Source organism: Ranitomeya variabilis, chromosome 4 (genome assembly GCF_051348905.1).
Source record: "Ranitomeya variabilis isolate aRanVar5 chromosome 4, aRanVar5.hap1, whole genome shotgun sequence".
In the NCBI taxonomy this organism is placed as follows: Eukaryota; Metazoa; Chordata; class Amphibia; order Anura; family Dendrobatidae; genus Ranitomeya; species Ranitomeya variabilis.
Window position 1 is genome coordinate 655,757,486 of NC_135235.1, and position 22,672 is coordinate 655,780,157.

Below are 22,672 nucleotides of genomic sequence, written 5' to 3' on the forward strand. Positions count from 1 at the left end.
GACTACGCCAAATGTAACAAGGTGGCGCGGGGTAGTAGTCATAGTGGAGTCCACTAGGTCACAGTCAGTGAGCACCCCAGCCCCTTGCACAAGAAATGACAGTTCTAGTCCCAGCCCCGGGTCACAGTGGGTTTCTTCAGACATCTGGCTCCTCTCCATGCTGGAATGGATGCACCATGCACAGGTACGGACTGGGGCTGAAATTCAGCCCTGGCATTTAAAATCACACAGGCCCATGTTGTCCCCATCCCCATGAACCAGATGGGATATATTACTAATATTACCCTGGATGGAGGAAAGGAAGATTTTCTACAAGACTAACATTTCTAATGATATCTGTGGCCTGCTGGGGTAAGTGACAGAGTCAGCAACTTTGTACTCAGTCACAACTCTTAACAGTATGGGTGTCTTGAGAACACAGATTCTGTTAACAATGCAGCAGACAAGGCAGCCCATGACCAGACAGGCCCTTCTGGCATTTGCCAGAATTGCCAAATGGCCAGTCCGGCCCTGACCACGCATCAAACGTTATGCGGCCCAGCAATGACTACTTGTATTTAATAAAGTGATGAAGAAAGGAAGGTAAATTCCTGAGCTGTCCCTATCTCCAGCAACTGCAGCAGCAGCAGAGGCACTAGCTCTAGACAAATTCCAGGAGCTGCCTCTTGGGAAACTCCCAGGAGCTGCAAGTCTCTTGTGGGGCACACACGCAGTCCCTGTGCCCGCTGCCCGACAGTCCACTGGCAGCTCTGTTCCCCTCCAGGGATATGGCCAGTTCTCAGCAGGGGAGCACACCCCACCACAGGTAAGCCTGCCTGGGCACTGAACTGCAGACAAGGCCTTCCTGTCTGCTTGGAGGCTGCTGGCTCAGCCCCCTTATTTAACCCCTTACTTTCCCTAAGCTGAACACAGTAATAAAATACGGGTTAAGGCTACTTTCACACTTGCGTTTACCTGATCTGCGGCAGGCTGCGGACTTCCTCCGTGAAGCCCCGCCCTCGGCCGCACCTCCGCCGCTAGCTCCGCCTACTTCTGCATGCGGCCCGCATGCGACCTCTGTACCTATCTTTAACATTAGGTACGCAGGTCGTGCGGCTGTATGCGGATGCTGCCGCATGCGTCGTTTTGACGATGCGGCGACCAGCGTAGGACGCAGCCTGTAGCATTTTTTTTTCCGCATCGTCAAAACGACGCATGCGGCAGCATCCGCATACAGCCGCACGACCTGCGTACCTAATGTTAGCAGAAGTAGGCGGAGCTAGCGGCGGAGGTGCGGCCGAGGGCGGGGCTTCATGGAGGAAGTCCGCAGCCTGCCGCAGATCAGGTAAACGCAAGTGTGAAAGTAGCCTAAGACAATACAAACACAGCACATACAGTAATACATATAGTGAACATTACAATGGTACAACATTAATAAGGCATAACCCACCGCATGGGGGACCACATCAGGAAAGGGGAGAGGGAGCCACGTCCTTACATACACACGCGGCTCCACTCTGTATACCTCGTACACGCACGGCTCTGCTTCGTACACCTCATGAAGAAAGAATTCCAGCTCAACGAGGCGGTGAAAAGTAAACACTTGGTACTTTATTCACTTCATGTCAGAAGCAGAGGATAAGACATCAGCACAATACAATTAAAAACACTATCTACGCGTTTCAGGTGACAGAGCACCCTTAATCATGATATCACCTCGTACACATGTGGCTCTGCTCCGTACACCTCGTAAACACACGGCTCTGCTCCATACACTTTGTACACACGCGGCTCCGCTCTGTACACCCTGTGCACAACAGCTCGGCTCAGTACACCTCGTACACACACGGCTCCACTCCGTACACCTGCGGCTTTGCTCCATACACCTCATACACACTGCTCCGCTCAGTACACCTTGTACACAAGGGCTCTCATCCAGCACCATGACAACCAGCACAGCAGAGTCCTGCATACACTGAGGCCCCTGATCATGTGACCCCTGACTCCTCCCCTCCTGTGACCTCACCACAGGTCCTGTGCGCACAGAACAGCCATATATGTGGTGTGCGGCTCTGCAGGTGGAGGTAGGTGCTGGGGATTCCCCATTACTGGGCGGGGGCAGGGGGCAGTAACCCCTTCAGCGCTGAGACGATTTTGGTGCTTTTTTGTTCCTTCTTTATATGACTCCTGACGTTTTTTCCTTTTCCTCTGATAGATACATACGACCCAACTATGAAACACAGAAAACATGGAAACACGTATTGCTCACATAGTACAGTGCCACTTTCTTACTGCTAACTGTGCCCCCCATATAGTATGTATAATACCCCCACGTAGAGTATAATGTTCCAGAAGCACTGACACCCTGCTCCCCCTACACACACAGTGTAATGTATATATAATGAGGGTGTCAGGCAGTGTAAGCGCGCCCCTCACGCTTCCGGGCATAATCCCGCTCCCCGATGGGTTGCCTCTCGCCGCTCTCTGGTTACAAGGGGTGGGTTGTCGCCTTTAGGACGCGGGACGGTTCAGGTCCCCGCCGTGCCATTTGGTTTGGAGACAGGACCCTTCACTCTCGGCACTGATGCTGTTCAGGGGTCCTGATAGAAGCCCAAAGGGTGAAACGCGCGTCGAGGTGCCTTGTCTCCCCCACAGTGCCTCTCCTTGGCATAGATACACGCTGCATCATGTCCACAGGTTATTGATTCAATCAAAGTACTCAGCACTATCTGCACTTTATGGCTCTGTTGAGCGTTTTTCTCTTCATCTCTATCTGATTATCCTTCCTCGAGCTCATGATCTGTATGTATCTATGTTATATATACAGCAACTGACCGTTTACATTTATATGCTGTTTCTAACATGTAAACTGATGCACGGAATTATATTATGCTGTTGGCACAATTGTAGAGCTGGGGAAAACTTGCCATCTGTACATTTTTTGCATAATGTGATCCTACTGACCTGATTACACAGGTTATTAAGTATATGCAATTTGGTGTCCTTTGGTTAGACCTATACAGGTGCTTCTCACTAAAACAGAATATCATCAAAAAGTGAATTTATTTCAGTTCTTAAATACAAAACGTGAAACTCATATATTATATAGTCATTACAAACAGAGTGATCTATTTCAAGTGTTTATTTCTGTTAATGTTGATGATTATGGCTTACAGCCAATGAAAACCCAAAGGTCATTATCTCAGTAAATTAGAATATTTTATAACACCAGGTTGAAACATTTTTAAAATCCAAAATGTTGGCCCACTAAAATGTATGTTCAGTAAATGCACTGTGTGAACTTGCTGCACTTGTTTTGCTCATTGTCAACCTTGAATGGACAGGAGGTGAGTGCACTAAATGGAGTCCCTGTGTACCATCACATCCAAGTAGCAAGCACAATGAGTGAGCAGTATTGGTGGCATTCCAGAATATATAAACAGAATAAAACAGCTACACCTTAAATAACATTATTTCCTTTCATCTCCAGTAATTATATTAGTATGTGTATTATTACATAACAGTAACATAAGTCTTTACATTGCTGTTCAGGTCCCTACAATATTGGATCCTCAGTGGAGATTTTCTATATAAGATAATTTTCCTGTTTGACCCATCAAGGATGGAAAGGGACAGGGACAAAATGGCAGAGAGGATATTACACCTCACCCTAGAGATCCTCTTCCGGATTATTGGAGAGGTGAGAATAACAGATGGACAGAACTGGAGAGGTGAGGACTCTGGAAATATATGTAATGAGATTTATTAATGTGTCTCTCCTTAACCAGGAACACACAATAGTGAAGAAGACCTCTAGTGAGTGCTGTCAGGACCCTGTGTCTGAGAGATGGGGAAGACCCCTGAGCCCAATCATGGGACCTCCACCTCACCCCCTGATACATGAGGACATCAATGACCAGAAGATCGTAGAACTCACCTACAAGATGACTGAGCTGCTGACTGGAGAGGTGACACTGCTGGGAATGCTGGGACATTATACAGTAACACTATGAAGGGATCGGGGGATGACGGTATCATTGTATGTGTCAGGTTCCTATAAGGTGTCAGGATGTTGCTGTCTATTTCTCCATGGAGGAGTGGGAGTATTTACAAGGACACAAAAATCTGTACGAGGATGTCATGATGGCCCTCACATCACCAGGTAATAGACAGGACTACATACACATGGCATATTATTATCTGTATGTAAAGAATGGATTCAGTCCCTGTATGTGTTTACTCCAGTTCTATCTAGTAAGAAGACAACACCAGAGAGATGTCCCCGTCCTTTTCCTCCACGGGACAGGAAACAAGAAAATCCCAATGGTCCTCAGGATCATCAGGTAGATGGAGAGATTATTATTATTTAACTGTCTTTGGCTCAATCTCGAGCAATGAAGACTTGATGGATGAACAATCTGTAGGAAGATTGATCTTTTGCAAGCCTATATAGGACTACCAGGGTCTTCTCTGCTGTTATGATTGTATCAAGCCATCAGATTGCTGGTCTTCTTTTTCACCATGTTCCTTCTATTCGTCCAACCATAACGTCCTTCTCCAGTGATTGTTTTCTTTGTATGAAGTGTCCAAAGTAGGCAAGTCGGAACTTGGTGATCCTTGTTTCGAGTGACATGTCTGACTTGATTTGTTCCAAAACTGATTTGTTTGTTCTTCTTGCCATGCTTAGTATTGATAACATCCTTCTTCCAACAACACATATCAAAGGTGTTGATTCCTGTTTATTGGCCATGTTTCACATCCTTATGTTACTACAGAAAAAACAGACTATGTACGACTCTTGTCTTCATCACCAGTGAAATGTTTTTCGATTTGAAGATCTTGTACAGTGACTTAATTGTTTATTTACTCATAGCTATTCTCCTATTGACTTCTTGTATTGTCTCTGCATCTTGAGTGATCATTGATCCAAGTAGTTTGAAGTCCTTTACAACTTCCAGTTTGTTACCGTCCATCTCAAATGTGTCCCAGTTGTACATGGCAGTAGTCAATATCTTTTGTCTTGTTTGTATTGAGTAGCAGTCCTATGTTCAAGCTTTCCATCTTGACATTCTGTAACAAGTTCTTTATTCCATCTACTCTTGTTGCTATCAATGTTGTATTGTCTGCTTATTTAAGATTGTTGATGATTCGTCCAGCAATTTTGATCCTTTCTTTTATAACAAGTCCAACCTTCCTGAAAATAGCTTCTGCATTTAAATTGTACAGAAATTGTGACAGGATGCAGCCTTGGCTGACGCGTCACTGTACTTTGAACCATGCCGTGTCAGTGTTCTGTTGCTTCTTTGGTCAATGTAAAGGTTCCTAATGAGACTGATCAGATGGTTCAGCACAACCATATACTTCATTCTATTCAAGAGTTTTTGATGAAAACACAGTTAAAGACTTTGCTGAAATTGATGAAGTACCAATAGATCTCCTTGTTGTATTATTTGGCCTTTTCCATTATGCATCTAATGTTAGCAATTACATCTTATTCCTTTGCCTTTTCTGAATCCTGTTTGTTCCTCTGGCAGCTCTTTGTCGAAGTAAGGATGTAACCATCTTTTTAGGATCTTCAGTAGTATTTTTTTGGCATGAGGTATGAGCACAATAGTCTGATAGTTTCCACAGTCGGTATCATCTCCCTTTTTCAGAATAGGAATAAACTCAGATCTTGTCCAGTCTTTGGGCCATTTACCGGTTGTCCATATCTTTTGACACAGGCTGCTTCAGGAGACTGTATTATTAGCAAACGTTTATGATCAGCTCATGGCCTTTTTTCATGATAATGATCGATAGCCTCCATTTTTGGCGAACACATATGTAATCAATCTGATTCTTATAGGCCCCATTTGGTAATGTCCATATGTAGAGTCTTCGTTTGTGATTTTGGAAGAAATGATAGACCGTTGATTTATCATACAAAAGATGAATCTTCTTACAGCCTCCTTTCCTTCATCAAGTTCAAAGTTACATGTTTGCCATGGCCAGCTTTGTCATTCAAGTTTCCCATGATATTGAGTAAATCCTGTTTTGGCATCTTATTGATTTTTTTCTTGAACCTGATCATAGAATAGTTCAATGTCATCCAACTCGTCAACTGTTGTTGGTGAGTAGATTTGTATTCTTGTCACATGGATTGGTGCTCCTTGTAATCTTATCAAGATGACTCTATCACTGACTGAATTATACTTCAGGACAGTGCTGGCCAATCTTCGGTTGAGAATAAAAGCGACATCATTTTGTCTTCAGTTATCATTGCCAATTGTAGACCCTATTTTTATTGACTGGAAATGTCTGAACTGAGCCTATCTTAGTTTGCAAAGTCGAGTCCTGTTCTGTCCATTTCGGCTCTGATGATGTTGAGTTTGCCTTGGTTCATGGTTCGTACTTTATAAGTTCCGAACTTTGATATCTCTGCAGCTTTTAATCTTTCCTTTCGACCAAGCAGTATCAGCACCAAGACACCCTAGCAGCTTTTTTCCTAGCACATCATGAACAGTGATCGTCGGCTGTTTCCCAGTATGCTTAGTTTGGTAACTCAGTTGAAACCTGTCAGTTGTCAAACCTGTCACGTTGACACGGCCAACGGCATAGCTTTCAACATCACTGATCCAGACAAATATGCAAATTGCCTCTTCAGAGAAAAAGAAGACTTGAACTATATAGCGCCACCTATTGGAAGCAGCGATCCTACAAGTCACAATCAACCCTTTAACGAGTCTTGCAATATGACTTAGGATAAAATGCCAAATCAGTATCTCAATTCACAGACACGGTGTTTCGGGCTGTTGGCCCTCGTCAGTGCGAACCATGAGAACTGATTTGGCTAGGTGAGAGGCTCTGGACTGAGGTCTAAGGGGTAAGGTTTCTCCTTGTGGAGAGTGACATACCAGCTCTGGCTTGTCAAGGTAAGAAGGCTTACTTGCCATGCAATGCTCCTCTGATCCAGACAAATACACACAACAAATGCACAATACATATATCAAATGCACGATACAGACAAATACACGATACGTACATCAAATACACTATACAGACAACAAAAAACACAATACAGACAAATACACAATACATACAACAAGCACACATTACACTATGTTTAGATGACTTGGTTGATTACTATGTATCCTTGTGTTCTTTATCTTGGTGAAACTTGTGTGTTCATATAGAATAACATTATTTTCTTAATATAGTTGCATGTGATATCTATGCAAAGGGCAGTCACATCTGGCATGTGTATGTATATGTGTGTGTATGCATAAGTATACGTGTGTGTGTATATATGTATGTGACCTTGCCTGGTGGCTGAAGGAGTTGCTGATGCCAGCAAATACTCAGCTGGATGTGCATCCTCAGGTGCACAATGAAGTGTACTACAGCTCACAGACCCATCGGGTCCACGCTCCGCAATACACACTGCCGGCCAATCCAAGGCTAGCAGCTGACTTTGGTGTGCAAGTGTCCGCCAGCGCATGGAAGAGGCGTCATGCATCGCTTGTATGTTGAAGTGGGATGCATTATATTATATGGAGGACTATGGATGGTGCATTATACTATGGGCTGTGCATTATACTATATGGAGGACTATGTAGAGTGCATTATACTTCTGCTATGGGCCCCATGACTTCTATAGTAACATAGTAACATAGTTAGTAAGGCCGAAAAAAGACATTTGTCCATCCAGTTCAGCCTATATTCCATCATAATAAATCCCCAGATCTACGTCCTTCTACAGAACCTAATAATTGTATGATACAATATTGTTTTGCTCCAGGAAGACATCCAGGCCTCTCTTGAACCCCTCGACTGAGTTCGCCATCACCACCTCCTCAGGCAAGCAATTCCAGATTCTCACTGCCCTAACAGTAAAGAATCCTCTTCTATGTTGGTGGAAAAACCTTCTCTCCTCCAGACGCAAAGAATGCCCCCTTGTGCCCGTCACCTTCCTTGGTATAAACAGATCCTCAGCGAGATATTTGTATTGTCCCCTTATATACTTATACATGGTTATTAGATCGCCCCTCAGTCGTCTTTTTTCTAGACTAAATAATCCTAATTTCGCTAATCTATCTGGGTATTGTAGTTCTCCCATCCCCTTTATTAATTTTGTTGCCCTCCTTTGTACTCTCTCTAGTTCCATTATATCCTTCCTGAGCACCGGTGCCCAAAACTGGGCACAGTACTCCATGTGCGGTCTAACTAGGGATTTGTACAGAGGCAGTATAATGCTCTCATCATGTGTATCCAGACGTCTTTTAATGCACCCCATGATCCTGTTTGCCTTGTCAGCTGCTGCCTGGCACTGGCTGCTCCAGGTAAGTTTATCATTAACTAGGATCCCCAAGTCCTTCTCCCTGTCAGATTTACCCAGTGGTTTCCCGTTCAGTGTGTAATGGTGATATTGATTCCTTCTTCCCATGTGTATTACCTTACATTTATCATTGTTAAACCTCATCTGCCACCTTTCAGCCCAAGTTTCCAACTTATCCAGATCCATCTGTAGCAGAATACTATCTTCTCTTGTATTAACTGCTTTACATAGTTTTGTATCATCTGCAAATATCAATATTTTACTGTGTAAACCTTCTACCAGATCATTAATGAATATGTTGAAGAGAACAGGTCCCAATACCTACCCCTGCGGTACCCCACTGGTCACAGCGACCCAGTTAGAGAATATACCATTTATAACCACCCTCTGCTTTCTATCACTAAGCCAGTTACTAACCCATTTACACACATTTTCCCCCAGACCCAGCATTCTCATTTTGTGTACCAACCTCTTGTGCGGCACGGTATCAAACGCTTTGGAAGAATCGAGATCTACCACGTTCAATGACTCACCGTGGTCCAGCCTATAGCTTACCTCTTCATAAAAACTGATTAGATTGGTTTGACAGGAGCGATTTCTCATAAACCCATGCTGATATGGAGTTAAACAGTTATTCTCATTGAGATAATCCAGAATAACATCCCTCAGAAATCCTTCGAATATTTTACCAACAGTAGAGGTTAGACTTACTGGCCTATAATTTCCAGGTTCACTTTTAGAGCTCTTTTTGAATATTGGCACCACATTTGCTATGCGCCAGTCCTGCGGAACAGACCCCGTTGCTATAGAGTCCCTAAAAATAAGAAATAATGGTTTATCTATTACATTACTTAGTTCTCTTAGTACTCGTGGGTGTATGCCATCCGGACCCGGAGATTTATCTATTTTAATCTTATTTAGCCGGTTTTGCACCTCTTCTTGGGTTAGATTGGTGACCCTTAATATAGGGTTTTCATTGTTTCTTGGGATTTCACCTAGCATTTCATTTTCCACCGTGAATACCGTGGAGAAGAAGGTGTTTAATATGTTAGCCTTTTCCTCGTCATCTACAACCATTCTTTCCTCACTATTTTTTAAGGGGCCTACATTTTCAGTTTTTATTCTTTTACTATTGATATAGTTGAAGAACAGTTTGGGATTAGTTTTACTCTCCTTAGCAATGTGCTTCTCTGTTTCCTATGTTCACCCTTGGTGAGTATAATGGTTTTCTATGTATTAAAGGACAGTGACAGTGTGGGACATATACCAAGATGGGGGATATATACCAGGATGAGGGATAGAAATATCAGGATAGGGCCCAAAATAAGGGACATATACCAGGATGGGGACAGGATGAGGGGCATAAAAATACCAGGATGTAAGACATATTGAAATATACACTCACCGGCCACTTTATTAGGTACACCATGCTAGTAACGGGTTGGATCCCTTTTGCCTTCAGAACTGCCTCAATTCTTCGTGGCATAGATTCAACAAGGTGCTGGAAGCATTCCTCAGAGATTTTGGTCCATATTGACATGATGGCATCACACAGTTGCCACAGATTTGTCGGCTGCACATCCCAAAGATGCTCCATACAAGGCAGGATGGATCCATGCTTTCATGTTGTTTACGCCAAATTCTGACCCTACCATCTGAATGTCACAGCAGAAATCGAGACTCATCAGACCAAGCAACGTTTTTCCAATCTTCTACTGTCCAATTTCGATGAGCTTGTACAAATTGTAGCCTCAGTTTCCTGTTCTTAGCTGAAAGGAGTGGTACCCGGTGTGGTCTTCTGCTGCTGTAGCCCATCTGCCTCAAAGTTCGACGCACTGTGCATTCAGAGATGCTCTTAGGCCTACCTTGGTTGTAACGGGTGGCGATTTGAGTCACTGTTGCCTTTCTATCAGCTCGAACCAGTCTGCCCATTCTCCTCTGACCTCTGGCATCAACAAGGCATTTCTGCCCACAGAACTGCCGCTCACTGGATTTTTTTTCTTTTTCGGACCATTCTCTGTAAACCCTAGAGATGGTTGTGCGTGAAAATCCCAGTAGATCAGCAGTTTCTGAAATACTCAGACCAGCCCTTCTGGCACCAACAACCATGCCACGTTCAAAGGCACTCAAATCACCTTTCTTCCCCATACTGATGCTCGGTTTGAACTGCAGGAGATTGTCTTGACCATGTCTACATGCCTAAATGCACTGAGTTGCCGCCATGTGATTGGCTGATTAGAAATTAAGTGTTAACAAGAAGTTGGACAGGTGTACCTAATAAAGTGGCCAGTGAGTGTATATATCTAATATATAAAGCTGAATGTGTGTATGTCCGGGATTGGCATCTGCACCGTCGCAGCTACAGCCACAAAATTTTGCACAGTCACACATCTGGACCCCGAGAGCGTCATAGGCTATGTTGTGATGCGAAATTTTAACCATGCGCGTTCCAATTCATCAGTTTTGCCCCTATCTACATAATGGGGAAAAAGTGAAAGGAAAAGTGTTGGAAGCAAATTGACAGCTGCCAGATGTGAACAAGGGGGACTTAAAGAATGAGAGCAATGGCGCCAAAGAGTATATACCGTACAGTTGCTAAGGTGGGGCCCCGACATGGGATGCTCGCCACACACAGGGATATGAACACACACACAAAATGCGCCACACACTACCACGTGCTTGAACACATATACCACCCTCAGCACACATTTCACCACACATACACCAACCTCGCCACATAAAAGTCGAAACACAAAAGTCGCCACTTAAAACTTGCCACGCGCAAAATTCGCCACATGCAAAACTAGGCTCACGCAAAACTCGCAACATGTGCAAAACTCACCTCATGGAAAACCCGCCACACGCAAAACTTGCACACGCGGAAAAATTGCCACATGCACAAAAGTTGCAACACATGCAAAAGTTGCCTGACACAAAACTTGCACATACTCCAAAGGCACCACACATAAAACTTGCCACGTGCAAAACTCGCCATGCGCGAAACTTGCTGCACACAACTTGCTACACTAACCTGTCACATGCAACTCGAAACACAAAAAGTTGCTACACGCATGTCGCCACACGTAACTCAACACACACAACTTAACACAGGAAACTCGCCCTAAAACACACACAAGTCTGAAATTTTTCTTCAAAAATAAAAATCTGATTTAATAAGCAGACAAACTACAAGAGCAACAAATGTACCATATAGGAAATACGGCAGCTGTCAGTCACATGACCTGTCTATTATGTGTATGTGTGAGCTAATATATACTGCCAGGGGGAGGGCTTCCTGTTGGCTGGGAATTTATCAGGCTGCCAATTTAGCTTACAAATACTGAGGTAAAAATACTGACCAAATAAAGTGTGAGCGAGGTCTAATACAGGAGGAGATGACACACAGATATTAACTATATACAGGAGGAGATGACTTACAGGTATATACTATATACAGGAGGAGATGACACAGGTATATACAGGAGGAGATGACATACAGCAGGCATACACTATATACAGGGGAGATGACACACAGGTATATACTATATACAGAAGAGATGACATACAGGTATATACTATATACAGGAGATGACACATAGGTATATACAATATACAGGAGGAGATGACATACAGCATGTATATACTATTTACAGGGGAGATGACATACAGGTATATACTATATACAGGGGAGATGACATACAGGTATATATTATATACAGGAGATGACATACAGGTGTATACTATATATAAGGGAGATGACAAACATGTATATACTGAGGGGAAAATGAGAGGTGTGAGGTGAAAATGAAAATGTGTGAGTGCAAAATGAGAGGAGTGAGGGAAAATAGTGGAGTGATCAGAAAATGACAGATGTGAGGTCGAAATGACAAGTGTTAGGGGGGAATGATAGGAGTGAGGGGGAAAAAGAGAGAAGTGAGGTGCTAAATGAGAGGGGTGATGGGAAAATAAGAGAAGTGAGGTGCTATAACTAACCAAAGATATTTACTATGCCCAGGCAACGCCGGGCTCTTCAGCTAATATATATATATATCTTCTTCTATATATATAATTGTCTAAGGGTTTTTCCGTCTGTCTGTCTGTCTGTCCTGGAAATCCCGCGTCTCTGATTGGTCGAGGCCGCCAGGCCTCGACCAATCAGAGACGGGCACAGCATGGCGACGATGATGTCATAAAGGTTGCCTCGACCAATCAGCGATGGGCACAGTCTGCCGCGAATTTGCCTCGACCAATCAGCGACGGGCACAGTATCGACGTAGATGTCATAATGGTTGCCATGGCGACGATGATGTCATAAAGGTTGCCTCGACCAATCAGCGTCGGGCACAGTCTGCCGCGAATTCTGGAATCATCATTGTCCATATACTACAGGGACATGCATATTCTAGAATACCCGATGCGTTAGAATCGGGCCACCATCTAGTATGTATATATATATATGTATATATATATATATATATATATATATATATATATATATATATATATATATATATATATTCATTCAGGATGGAGGGGCCCAGTCCAAGGTTTTCATTGGAGCCCATAAGACTATAGTTACGCCACTGTAGATGTATTTATATACTTCGATTTAATGTGTTACAATTAGTAAGGGCAGGGTATCATAGACACATGTTTTCAGGCTTTTATTATATACTAGTTGAAGAGCCCGGCATTGCCTGGGCATAGTAAATATCTGTGGTTAGTTATAGCACCTCACTTCTCTTATTTTCCCATCACGCCTCTTATTTTCCCTATCACATCTTTCATTTTCCCCTTCACATCTCTCATTTTCTCCCTCACACCTCTCATTTTCCCCCTCACTCCTCTCATTCCCCCCTAACACTTGTCATTTTGACCTCACATCTGTCATTTTCCGATCACTACACTATTTTCCCTCACTCCTCTCATTTTGCACTCACACCTTTTCATTTTCACCTCACACCTCTCATTTTCACCTCAGTATATACATGTTTGTCATCTCGCTTATATATAGTATACACCTGTATGTCATCTCCTGTATATAGTATATACCTGTGTGTCATCTCACCTATATATAGTATATATATATGTGTGTCATCTCCTCCTATACATAGCATATACCTGTATGTCATCTCCTCCTGTATATACTATATACCTGTAGGTAATCTGCTCCTGTATATAGTATATACCTGTGTGTCATCTCCTGTATATAGTATATAACTGTATGTCATCTCCTCCTGTATGTAGTATGTACCTGTATGTCATCTCCTCCTCTATATAGTATATACCTGTGTGTCATCTCTCCTGTATATAGTATATATCTGTGTGTCATCTCCTCCTGTATATAGTATATACCTGTGTGTCATCTCCCCTGTAAATAGTATATACCTGTGTGTCATCTCCTCCTGTATATAGTATATATCTGTATGTCATCTCCTCCTGTATTAGACCTCGTTCACACGTTATTTGGTCAGTATTTTTACCTCAGTATTTGTAAGCTAAATTGGCAGCCTGATAAATCCCCAGCCAACAGGAAGCCCTCCCCCTGGCAGTATATATTAGCTCACACATACACATAATAGACAGGTCATGTGACTGGCAGCTGCCGGATTCCTATATGGTACATTTGTTGCTCTTGTAGTTTGTCTGCTTATTAATCAGATTTTTATTTTTGAAGGATAATACCAGACTTGTGTGTGTTTTAGGGCGAGTTTCGTGTGTCAAGTTGTGTGTGTTGAGTTGCGTGTGGCGACATGCATGTAGCGACTTTTGTGAGATGAGTTTTGTGTGGCGACATGCGTGTAGTAACTTTTTGTGTGTCGAGTTGCATGTGACAGGTTAGTGTAGCAAGTTGTGTGCAGCAAGTTTTGCGCATGGTGAGTTTTGCGCGTGGCGAGTTTTATGTGTGGTGCCTTTTGAGTATGTGCAAGTTTTGTGTGAGGCAACTTTTGCATGTGTTGCAACTTTTTTGCATGTGGCAATTTTTCCGCGTGTGCAAGTTTTGCGTGTGGCGAGTTTTCCATGAGGTGAGTTTTGCACGTGTGGCGAGTTTTGCATGTGGAGAGTTTTGCGCGTGGCGAGTTTTGAGCGGCGACTTTTGTCTTTCGACTTTTATGTGGCGAGGTTGGTGTATGTGTGGTGAAATGTGCGCTGAGGGTGGTATATGTGTTCGAGCACGTGGTAGTGTGTGGCGCATTTTGTGTGTGTGTTCATATCCCCATGGTGGTGTGGTGATTATCCCATGTCGGGGCCCCACCTTAGCAACTGTACAGTATATACTCTTTGGCGCCATCGCTCTCATTCTTTAAGTCCCCCTTGCTCACATCTGGCAGCTGTTAATTTGCCTCCAACACTTTTCCTTTCATTTTTTCCCCATTATGTAGATAGGGGCAAAATTGTTTGGTGAATTGGAAAGGGCGGGGTTAAAATTTCACCTCACAACATAGCCTATGACGCTCTCGGGGTCCAGACGTGTGACTGTGCAAAATTTTGTGGCTGTAGCTGCGACGGTTCAGATGCCAATCCCGGACATACACACACACATACATACATACACACATTCAGCTTTATATATTAGATTTGGACACTGAATCCCCATATAATTATTGGGCACTGTATGTGGGCATTAGTTGGTTGGGATCTTTTGTACATATTTGAGAACTATATGTTACTATTGTGGTCTGAATTTTTATATTATTTTACACTTGTACAGTGATTTTGTTCTGTACTATTTTAGCACTGTATTTTGAACTGTATACAGTACTGGTATTTATGAGCACTGTTTATTGGTTTCAATTGGATGGGATTTTTTGCTATATATTGGTATTTTTGGTATATTGGGACTTTTTTGAGAACTGTTTATTGGTCTTAATTAGATGGGATTGTTTTGGTACATATCCGGGAACTGTATGTTGTTGGTAATTATTTCACTGTGTATTGGTATTATTTGTTTTTTCTGTTATTTGGCATTACTTGCTCTTTGTCTATTGGAATTATTTTAGCACTGCATAGCGATGTGTTACTGTGTATTTTTTGTGTGTATTCTGTAGTCATTGTCTGATACCACACTATTGCAATATATAGACAAAAATGATGTTCCCCTATAAAGCTTGGCCATAGGCTGAGCTTCAAAGGAGGACAAAAATGACACCCATGGGAGCCATTAGTAGGCCCCTGGCCGCCATGACAACCCATTGTAGATGTTACCTGCAGTCCTGTGTAACATTGTGGACACCATTTGCAGTGATACTATCACATGACAACACTTTGCAGCTTGATATATGAAATGTGGTGGTCTTCCAGGGAAATGATGAGTCTCCTGTAGTCCTGCTGCACCTGAAGCTAGTCTGCCATCTGCTATGATCCTTGTGCTCTGGGTGGAGGGAAAGTGTCACAAGATCTCCCCTATGAGGTGTAGATGGCTGTGAAGGTCTTGTGTCCAGTCTTGTTTTATCCACCAGTATTATATGTTTTATACTTGTGTAATGAGAACGGTGGAGATGGCAGGATTAGAGCTGATCATAGGTGTGACTTCTCCATTTGTCTGTGTACACGTGTATGTATGTATGTATGTGTATACGTGGTGTAAATGGCTTTGACTGACAGCTGTTCCTCTTGACTCCACTATACGCAAGAGCGCTTGGCTAAACCAAGCAGTGTACTCTATAAGACAGGTCATACTAGACTGCTCTGTTGGCTTACTTATTATGCTTTGCTTATATAGCTCTATCATATTCCGCAGCCCTTTACAGACATTATCACTGTCCCCATTAGGGCTCACAATCTAGATTCCCTATTAATTTGTCTTTGGACTGTGGGAGGAAACCAGAGACCCCGGAGGAAACCCACGCAAACACTGGGAGAACATACAAACTCCTTGTAGATGTTGTCCTTGGTGGTACTTGAACCCAGGGCTGCAGTGCTAACCACTGAGCCACCATAATGCTTCTTATCTCTCAGAGAACAGAATTATGGGCAATCCGAAATTAGACATACCAAATCCTTCTCTCCCCCGACATTGTCTGTTGGAGGAGGTTCAGTGGGTTCCCATACTCATTAGATGGTTAGTCAATATTGGTGAGTTCGGCTGACATTATTCTAATATGTATGGGGTGTTTGAGGTACGTCTTGTATCAGGCCTGTGTCATCTACGAGGTGCTGAGCTTGGTTTTTGCTGACAGATTCCCTTTACTTTCTTGAGATGATTAGTAAATAATAAAAAAAAAATTTCATAAGTCACATTTGTCAACTAATTACATAGATAATACATTTATAATTACTGGGTCCTGCTGCTTGTTGTATAGTTACATCATTTATATAGTTAAAAATAACAAATGTCCGTCAAGTGTAGCCAAAGGATAGCAAAAACTAATACGACTGGGTTTATATACAACAACAATGCATGATCCGGTTTGCTCCAGAAGAGGTAATCTTTCTTTACTATTCTTCTCTGGAGATTGAACCTTTCGGTCTCCTAGTGCAGCGATTGCCCCCTTGTCATTTGAGTAGGGTTTACATGAAACGGCTTTTGACCATACTTTTTGTATTGACCATTTATTTACTTTCACAAGTTAATCATGTTCCCCCTTAGACATCTCTTCTCAAGACTAAATGTCTTTCCTCATAACAATAATTTTATTTCTATAGCGCCAACATATTCTGCTATACTTTACAATTCAGAGGGGACTTTTATGGAAAATAAAGACATTACAGAGTAACACATAACTCAGCTAAGATCCTCCATGTCCCTCATCAGGTTTATGGCTCTTCTATGGAACCTTTTCTAGCTCCAAGGTTTCCTTTCTATGAACTGGTGCTAAGACCTGAACTGCATATTCCAGATAGTATTACATCCCTTTCCTCTTAATACACGACAATATCCTGCTGGCCTTAGAAGCCGCTGATTGACATTGCATGCTTTTATTGAGTCTGTGACCTACAAGAAAACCCTGATTCTTCTCTACAAGTGACTCCCTAGTTTTTCTGCATCTGGAACATATGGTGTCTATATATTCTTAGTGCCCACGTGCAAAACTAAACAATTTTCTAAATTGAGCCTCATCTGCCAAGCAGTTTGTCCAAGTCAGCCTGAAACTTATGTACATCGTCCATAGCCTGTGCTATACTGCATAGTTTGATGTCTTCTGCAAAAATAGAAAAACACTATTAATCTGGCTTTCTGTATCTATATACCATGTATAATTGTCTAAGGGGTACTTCCGTCTTTCTGTCTGCAACGTCCATCACGGAAATCCCGCGTCACTGATTGGTCTCGCCAGCTGCCTGTCATGGCTGCCGCGACCAATCAGCGACGGGCACAGTCCGATTAGTCCCTCCCTACTCCCCGCAGTCAGTGTCCGGCGCCCGCATACTCCCCTCCACTCACCGCTCACACAGGGTTAATGCTAGCGGTAAAATGACCACACTATGCCGCGGGTAACGTTATCGCTGCTATTAACCCTGTGTGTCCCCAACTTTTTACTATTGATGCTGCCTATGCACCTACGCAGCGTCAATAGTAAAAACATCTAATGTTAAAAATAATAAAAAAAAACAAAAACCTGCTATACTCACCCTCCGTAGTCTGACGATGCGCTTGTGGCTGCCGCCATCTTCCGTTACCAGAGATGCTTTGAGAAATTACCCAGAAGACTTAGCAGTCTCGCGAGACCGCTAAGTCATCTGGGTAATTTCGCAATGCATCCTGGGAACGGAAGATGGCGGCAGCCACGCACATAGGGACAGCTTCGCTGGATCCCAGGGGGTGAGTATATAACTATTTTTTGTTTTAATTATCTTTTTTTAACACGGATATGTGCCTACACTGCTATATGCTACGTGGGCAGTGTTATATAGCGCGTGGGCTGCGTTAAATACAGCGTGGCTGCTATATACTACGTGGCCAGTGTTATATACTACGTGGCTGTGTTCTATACCGCGTGGGCAGTGTTATATACCGCGTGGGCTGCGTTATATACAGCGTGGCTGCTATATACTACGTGGCCAGTGTTATATACTACGTGGCCCGTATTATATACCGCGTGGGCAGTGTTATATACCGCATGGGCTGCTGTTATGGTTCTCAATGGCAAGAGAACATAGCCCAGCAAACATAAGAACTAGCTCTTGGAAGGATGGAAACTAAACTGACCATGAACTAAACCTGCCGCACAACTAACAGTAGCCGGGTAGCGTAGCCTGCGTTTTATCCCTAGACGCCCAGCGCCGGCCGGAGGACTAACTAATCCTGGCAGAGGAAAATATAGTCCTGGCTCACCTCTAGAGAAATTTCCCCGAAAGGCAGACAGAGGCCCCCACAAATATTGGCGGTGATTTTAGATGAAATGACAAACGTAGTATGAAAATAGGTTTAGCAAAATTGAGGTCCGCTTACTAGATAGCAGGAAGACAGAAAGGGCACTTTCATGGTCAGCTGAAAACCCTATCAAAACACCATCCTGAAATTACTTTAAGACTCTAGTATTAACTCATAACATCAGAGTGGCAATTTCAGATCACAAGAGCTTTCCAGACACAGAAACGAAACTACAGCTGTGAACTGGAACAAAATGCAAAAACAAACAAGGACTAAAGTCCAACTTAGCTGGGAGTTGTCTAGCAGCAGGAACATGCACAGAAAGGCTTCTGATTACAATGTTGACCGGCATGGAAGTGACAGAGGAGCAAGGCTAAATAGCGACTCCCACATCCTGATGGGAACAGGTGAACAGAGAGGATGATGCACACCAGTTCAATTCCACCAGTGGCCACAGGGGGAGCCCAAAATCCAATTTCACAACAGTACCCCCCCCTCAAGGAGGGGGCACCGAACCCTCACCAGAACCACCAGGGCGATCAGGATGAGCCCTATGAAAGGCACGGACCAAATCGGAGGCATGAACATCAGAGGCAGTCACCCAAGAATTATCCTCCTGACCGTATCCCTTCCATTTGACCAGATACTGGAGTTTCCGTCTGGAAACACGGGAGTCCAAGATTTTTTCCACAACGTACTCCAACTCGCCCTCAACCAACACCGGAGCAGGAGGCTCAACGGAAGGCACAACCGGTACCTCATACCTGCGCAATAATGACCGATGAAAAACATTATGAATAGAAAAAGATGCAGGGAGGTCCAAACGGAAGGACACAGGGTTAAGAATCTCCAATATCTTGTACGGGCCGATGAACCGAGGCTTAAACTTGGGAGAAGAAACCCTCATAGGGACAAAATGAGAAGACAACCACACCAAGTCCCCAACACAAAGCCGAGGACCAACCCGACGCCGGCGGTTGGCAAAAAGCTGAGTCTTCTCCTGGGACAACTTCAAATTGTCCACTACCTGCCCCCAAATCTGATGCAACCTCTCCACCACAGCATCCACTCCAGGACAATCCGAAGATTCCACCTGACCAGAAGAAAATCGAGGATGAAACCCCGAATTACAGAAAAAGGGAGACACCAAGGTGGCAGAGCTGGCCCGATTATTGAGGGCAAACTCCGCTAAAGGCAAAAAAGCAACCCAATCATCCTGATCTGCAGACACAAAACACCTCAAATATGTCTCCAAGGTCTGATTCGTCCGCTCGGTCTGGCCATTAGTCTGAGGATGGAAAGCAGACGAGAAAGACAAATCTATGCCCATCCTAGCACAGAATGCTCGCCAAAATCTAGACACGAATTGGGTACCTCTGTCAGAAACGATATTCTCCGGAATACCATGCAAACGGACCACATTTTGAAAAAACAGAGGAACCAACTCGGAAGAAGAAGGCAACTTAGGCAGGGGAACCAAATGGACCATCTTAGAGAAACTATCACACACCACCCAGATGACAGACATCTTCTGAGAAACAGGAAGATCCGAAATAAAATCCATCGAGATGTGCGTCCAGGGCCTCTTCGGGATAGGCAAGGGCAACAACAATCCACTAGCCCGAGAACAACAAGGCTTGGCCCGAGCGCAAACGTCACAAGACTGCACAAAGCCTCGCACATCTCGAGACAGGGAAGGCCACCAGAAGGACCTTGCCACCAAATCCCTGGTACCAAAGATTCCAGGATGACCTGCCAACGCAGAAGAATGAACCTCAGAAATGACTTTACTGGTCCAATCATCAGGAACAAACAGTCTACCAGGTGGGCAACGATCAGCGCGCCTGTCTAGGATTCAGGCGTCTGGCGGACTCAAGATAGATTAGATTTTTGTGGTCAGTCAATACCACCACCTGATGTCTAGCCCCCTCAAGCCAATGACGCCACTCCTCAAAAGCCCACTTCATGGCCAAAAGCTCCCGATTCCCAACATCATAATTCCGCTCGGCGGGCGAAAATTTACGCGCGAAAAAAGCACAAGGTCTCATCACGGAGCAATCGGAACTTCTCTGCGACAAAACCGCCCCAGCTCCGATTTCAGAAGCGTCGACCTCAACCTGAAAAGGAAGAGCAACATCAGGCTGACGCAACACAGGGGCGGAAGAAAAGCGGCGCTTAAGCTCCCGAAAGGCCTCCACAGCAGCAGGGGACCAATTAGCAACATCAGCACCCTTCTTAGTCAAATCAGTCAATGGCTTAACAACATCAGAAAAACCAGCACTAAATCGACGATAAAAGTTAGCAAAGCCCAAAAATTTCTGAAGACTCTTAAGAGAAGAGGGTTGCGTCCAATCACAAATAGCCTGAACCTTGACAGGATCCATCTCGATGGAAGAGGGGGAAAAAATATATCCCAAAAAGGAAATCTTTTGAACCCCAAAAACGCACTTAGAACCCTTCACACACAAGGAATTAGACCGCAAAACCTGAAAAACCCTCCTGACCTGCTGGACATGAGAGTCCCAGTCATCCGAAAAAATCAAAATATCATCCAGATACACAATCATAAATTTATCCAAATAATCACGGAAAATGTCATGCATAAAGGACTGAAAGACTGAAGGGGCATTTGAAAGACCAAAAGGCATCACCAAATACTCAAAGTGGCCCTCGGGCGTATTAAATGCGGTTTTCCACTCATCCCCCTGCTTAATTCGCACCAAATTATACGCCCCACGGAGATCTATCTTAGAGAACCACTTGGCCCCCTTTATGCGAGCAAACAAATCAGTCAGTAGTGGCAACGGATATTGATATTTAACCGTGATTTTATTCAAAAGCCGATAATCAATGCACGGCCTCAAAGAGCCATCTTTCTTAGCCACAAAGAAAAAACCGGCTCCTAAGGGAGATGACGAAGGACGAATATGTCCCTTTTCCAAGGACTCCTTTATATATTCTCGCATAGCAGCATGCTCAGGCACAGACAGATTAAATAAACGACCCTTAGGGTATTTATTACCCGGAATCAAATCTATGGCACAATCGCACTCCCGGTGCGGAGGTAATGAACCAAGCTTAGGTTCTTCAAAAACGTCACGATATTCAGTCAAGAATTCAGGAATCTCAGAGGGAATAGATGATGAAATGGAAACCACAGGTACATCCCCATGCGTCCCCTTACATCCCCAGCTTAACACAGACATAGCTTTCCAGTCAAGGACTGGGTTATGAGATTGCAGCCATGGCAATCCAAGCACCAACACATCATGTAGGTTATACAGCACAAGAAAGCGAATAATCTCCTGGTGATCCGGATTAATCCGCATAGTTACTTGTGTCCAGTATTGTGGTTTATTGCTAGCCAATGGGGTGGAGTCAATCCCCTTCAGGGGTATAGGAGTTTCAAGAGGCTCCAAATCATACCCACAGCGTTTGGCAAAGGACCAATCCATAAGACTCAAAGCGGCGCCAGAGTCGACATAGGCATCCGCGGTAATAGATGATAAAGAACAAATCAGGGTCACAGAAAGAATAAACTTAGACTGTAAAGTGCCAATTGAAACAGACTTATCAAGCTTCTTAGTACGCTTAGAGCATGCTGATATAACATGAGTTGAATCACCGCAATAGAAGCACAACCCATTTTTTCGTCTAAAATTCTGCCGTTCACTTCTGGACAGAATTCTATCACATTGCATATTCTCTGGCGTCTTCTCAGTAGACACCGCCAAATGGTGCACAGGTTTGCGCTCCCGCAGACGCCTATCGATCTGGATAGCCATTGTCATGGACTCATTCAGACCCGCAGGCACAGGGAACCCCACCATAACATCCTTAATGGCATCAGAGAGACCCTCTCTGAAATTCGCCGCCAGGGCGCACTCATTCCACTGAGTAAGCACAGCCCATTTACGGAATTTCTGGCAGTATATTTCAGCTTCGTCTTGCCCCTGAGATAGGGACATCAAGGCCTTTTCCGCCTGAAGTTCTAACTGAGGTTCCTCATAAAGCAACCCCAAGGCCAGAAAAAACGCATCCACATTGAGCAACGCAGGATCCCC

At 43.8% G+C, this 22,672-nt stretch overlaps 1 protein-coding gene across 1 annotated transcript in view; it reads left to right on the top strand.

Moving 5' to 3' along the window:
- The first annotated feature begins 2,025 nt into the window (after positions 1–2,025).
- LOC143767450 (uncharacterized) overlaps positions 2,026–22,672 on the top strand; it is a 52,143-nt gene continuing 31,496 nt past the window's right edge. Inside the window, exons 1-5 of the mRNA XM_077255790.1 lie at positions 2,026–2,063; positions 3,532–3,679; positions 3,768–3,947; positions 4,030–4,141; positions 4,225–4,322. Of these exons, the coding sequence (XP_077111905.1) occupies positions 3,602–3,679; positions 3,768–3,947; positions 4,030–4,141; positions 4,225–4,322 (468 nt within the window). The 5' untranslated portion in view covers positions 2,026–2,063; positions 3,532–3,601. The remainder of the gene's footprint in view (positions 2,064–3,531; positions 3,680–3,767; positions 3,948–4,029; positions 4,142–4,224; positions 4,323–22,672) is intronic.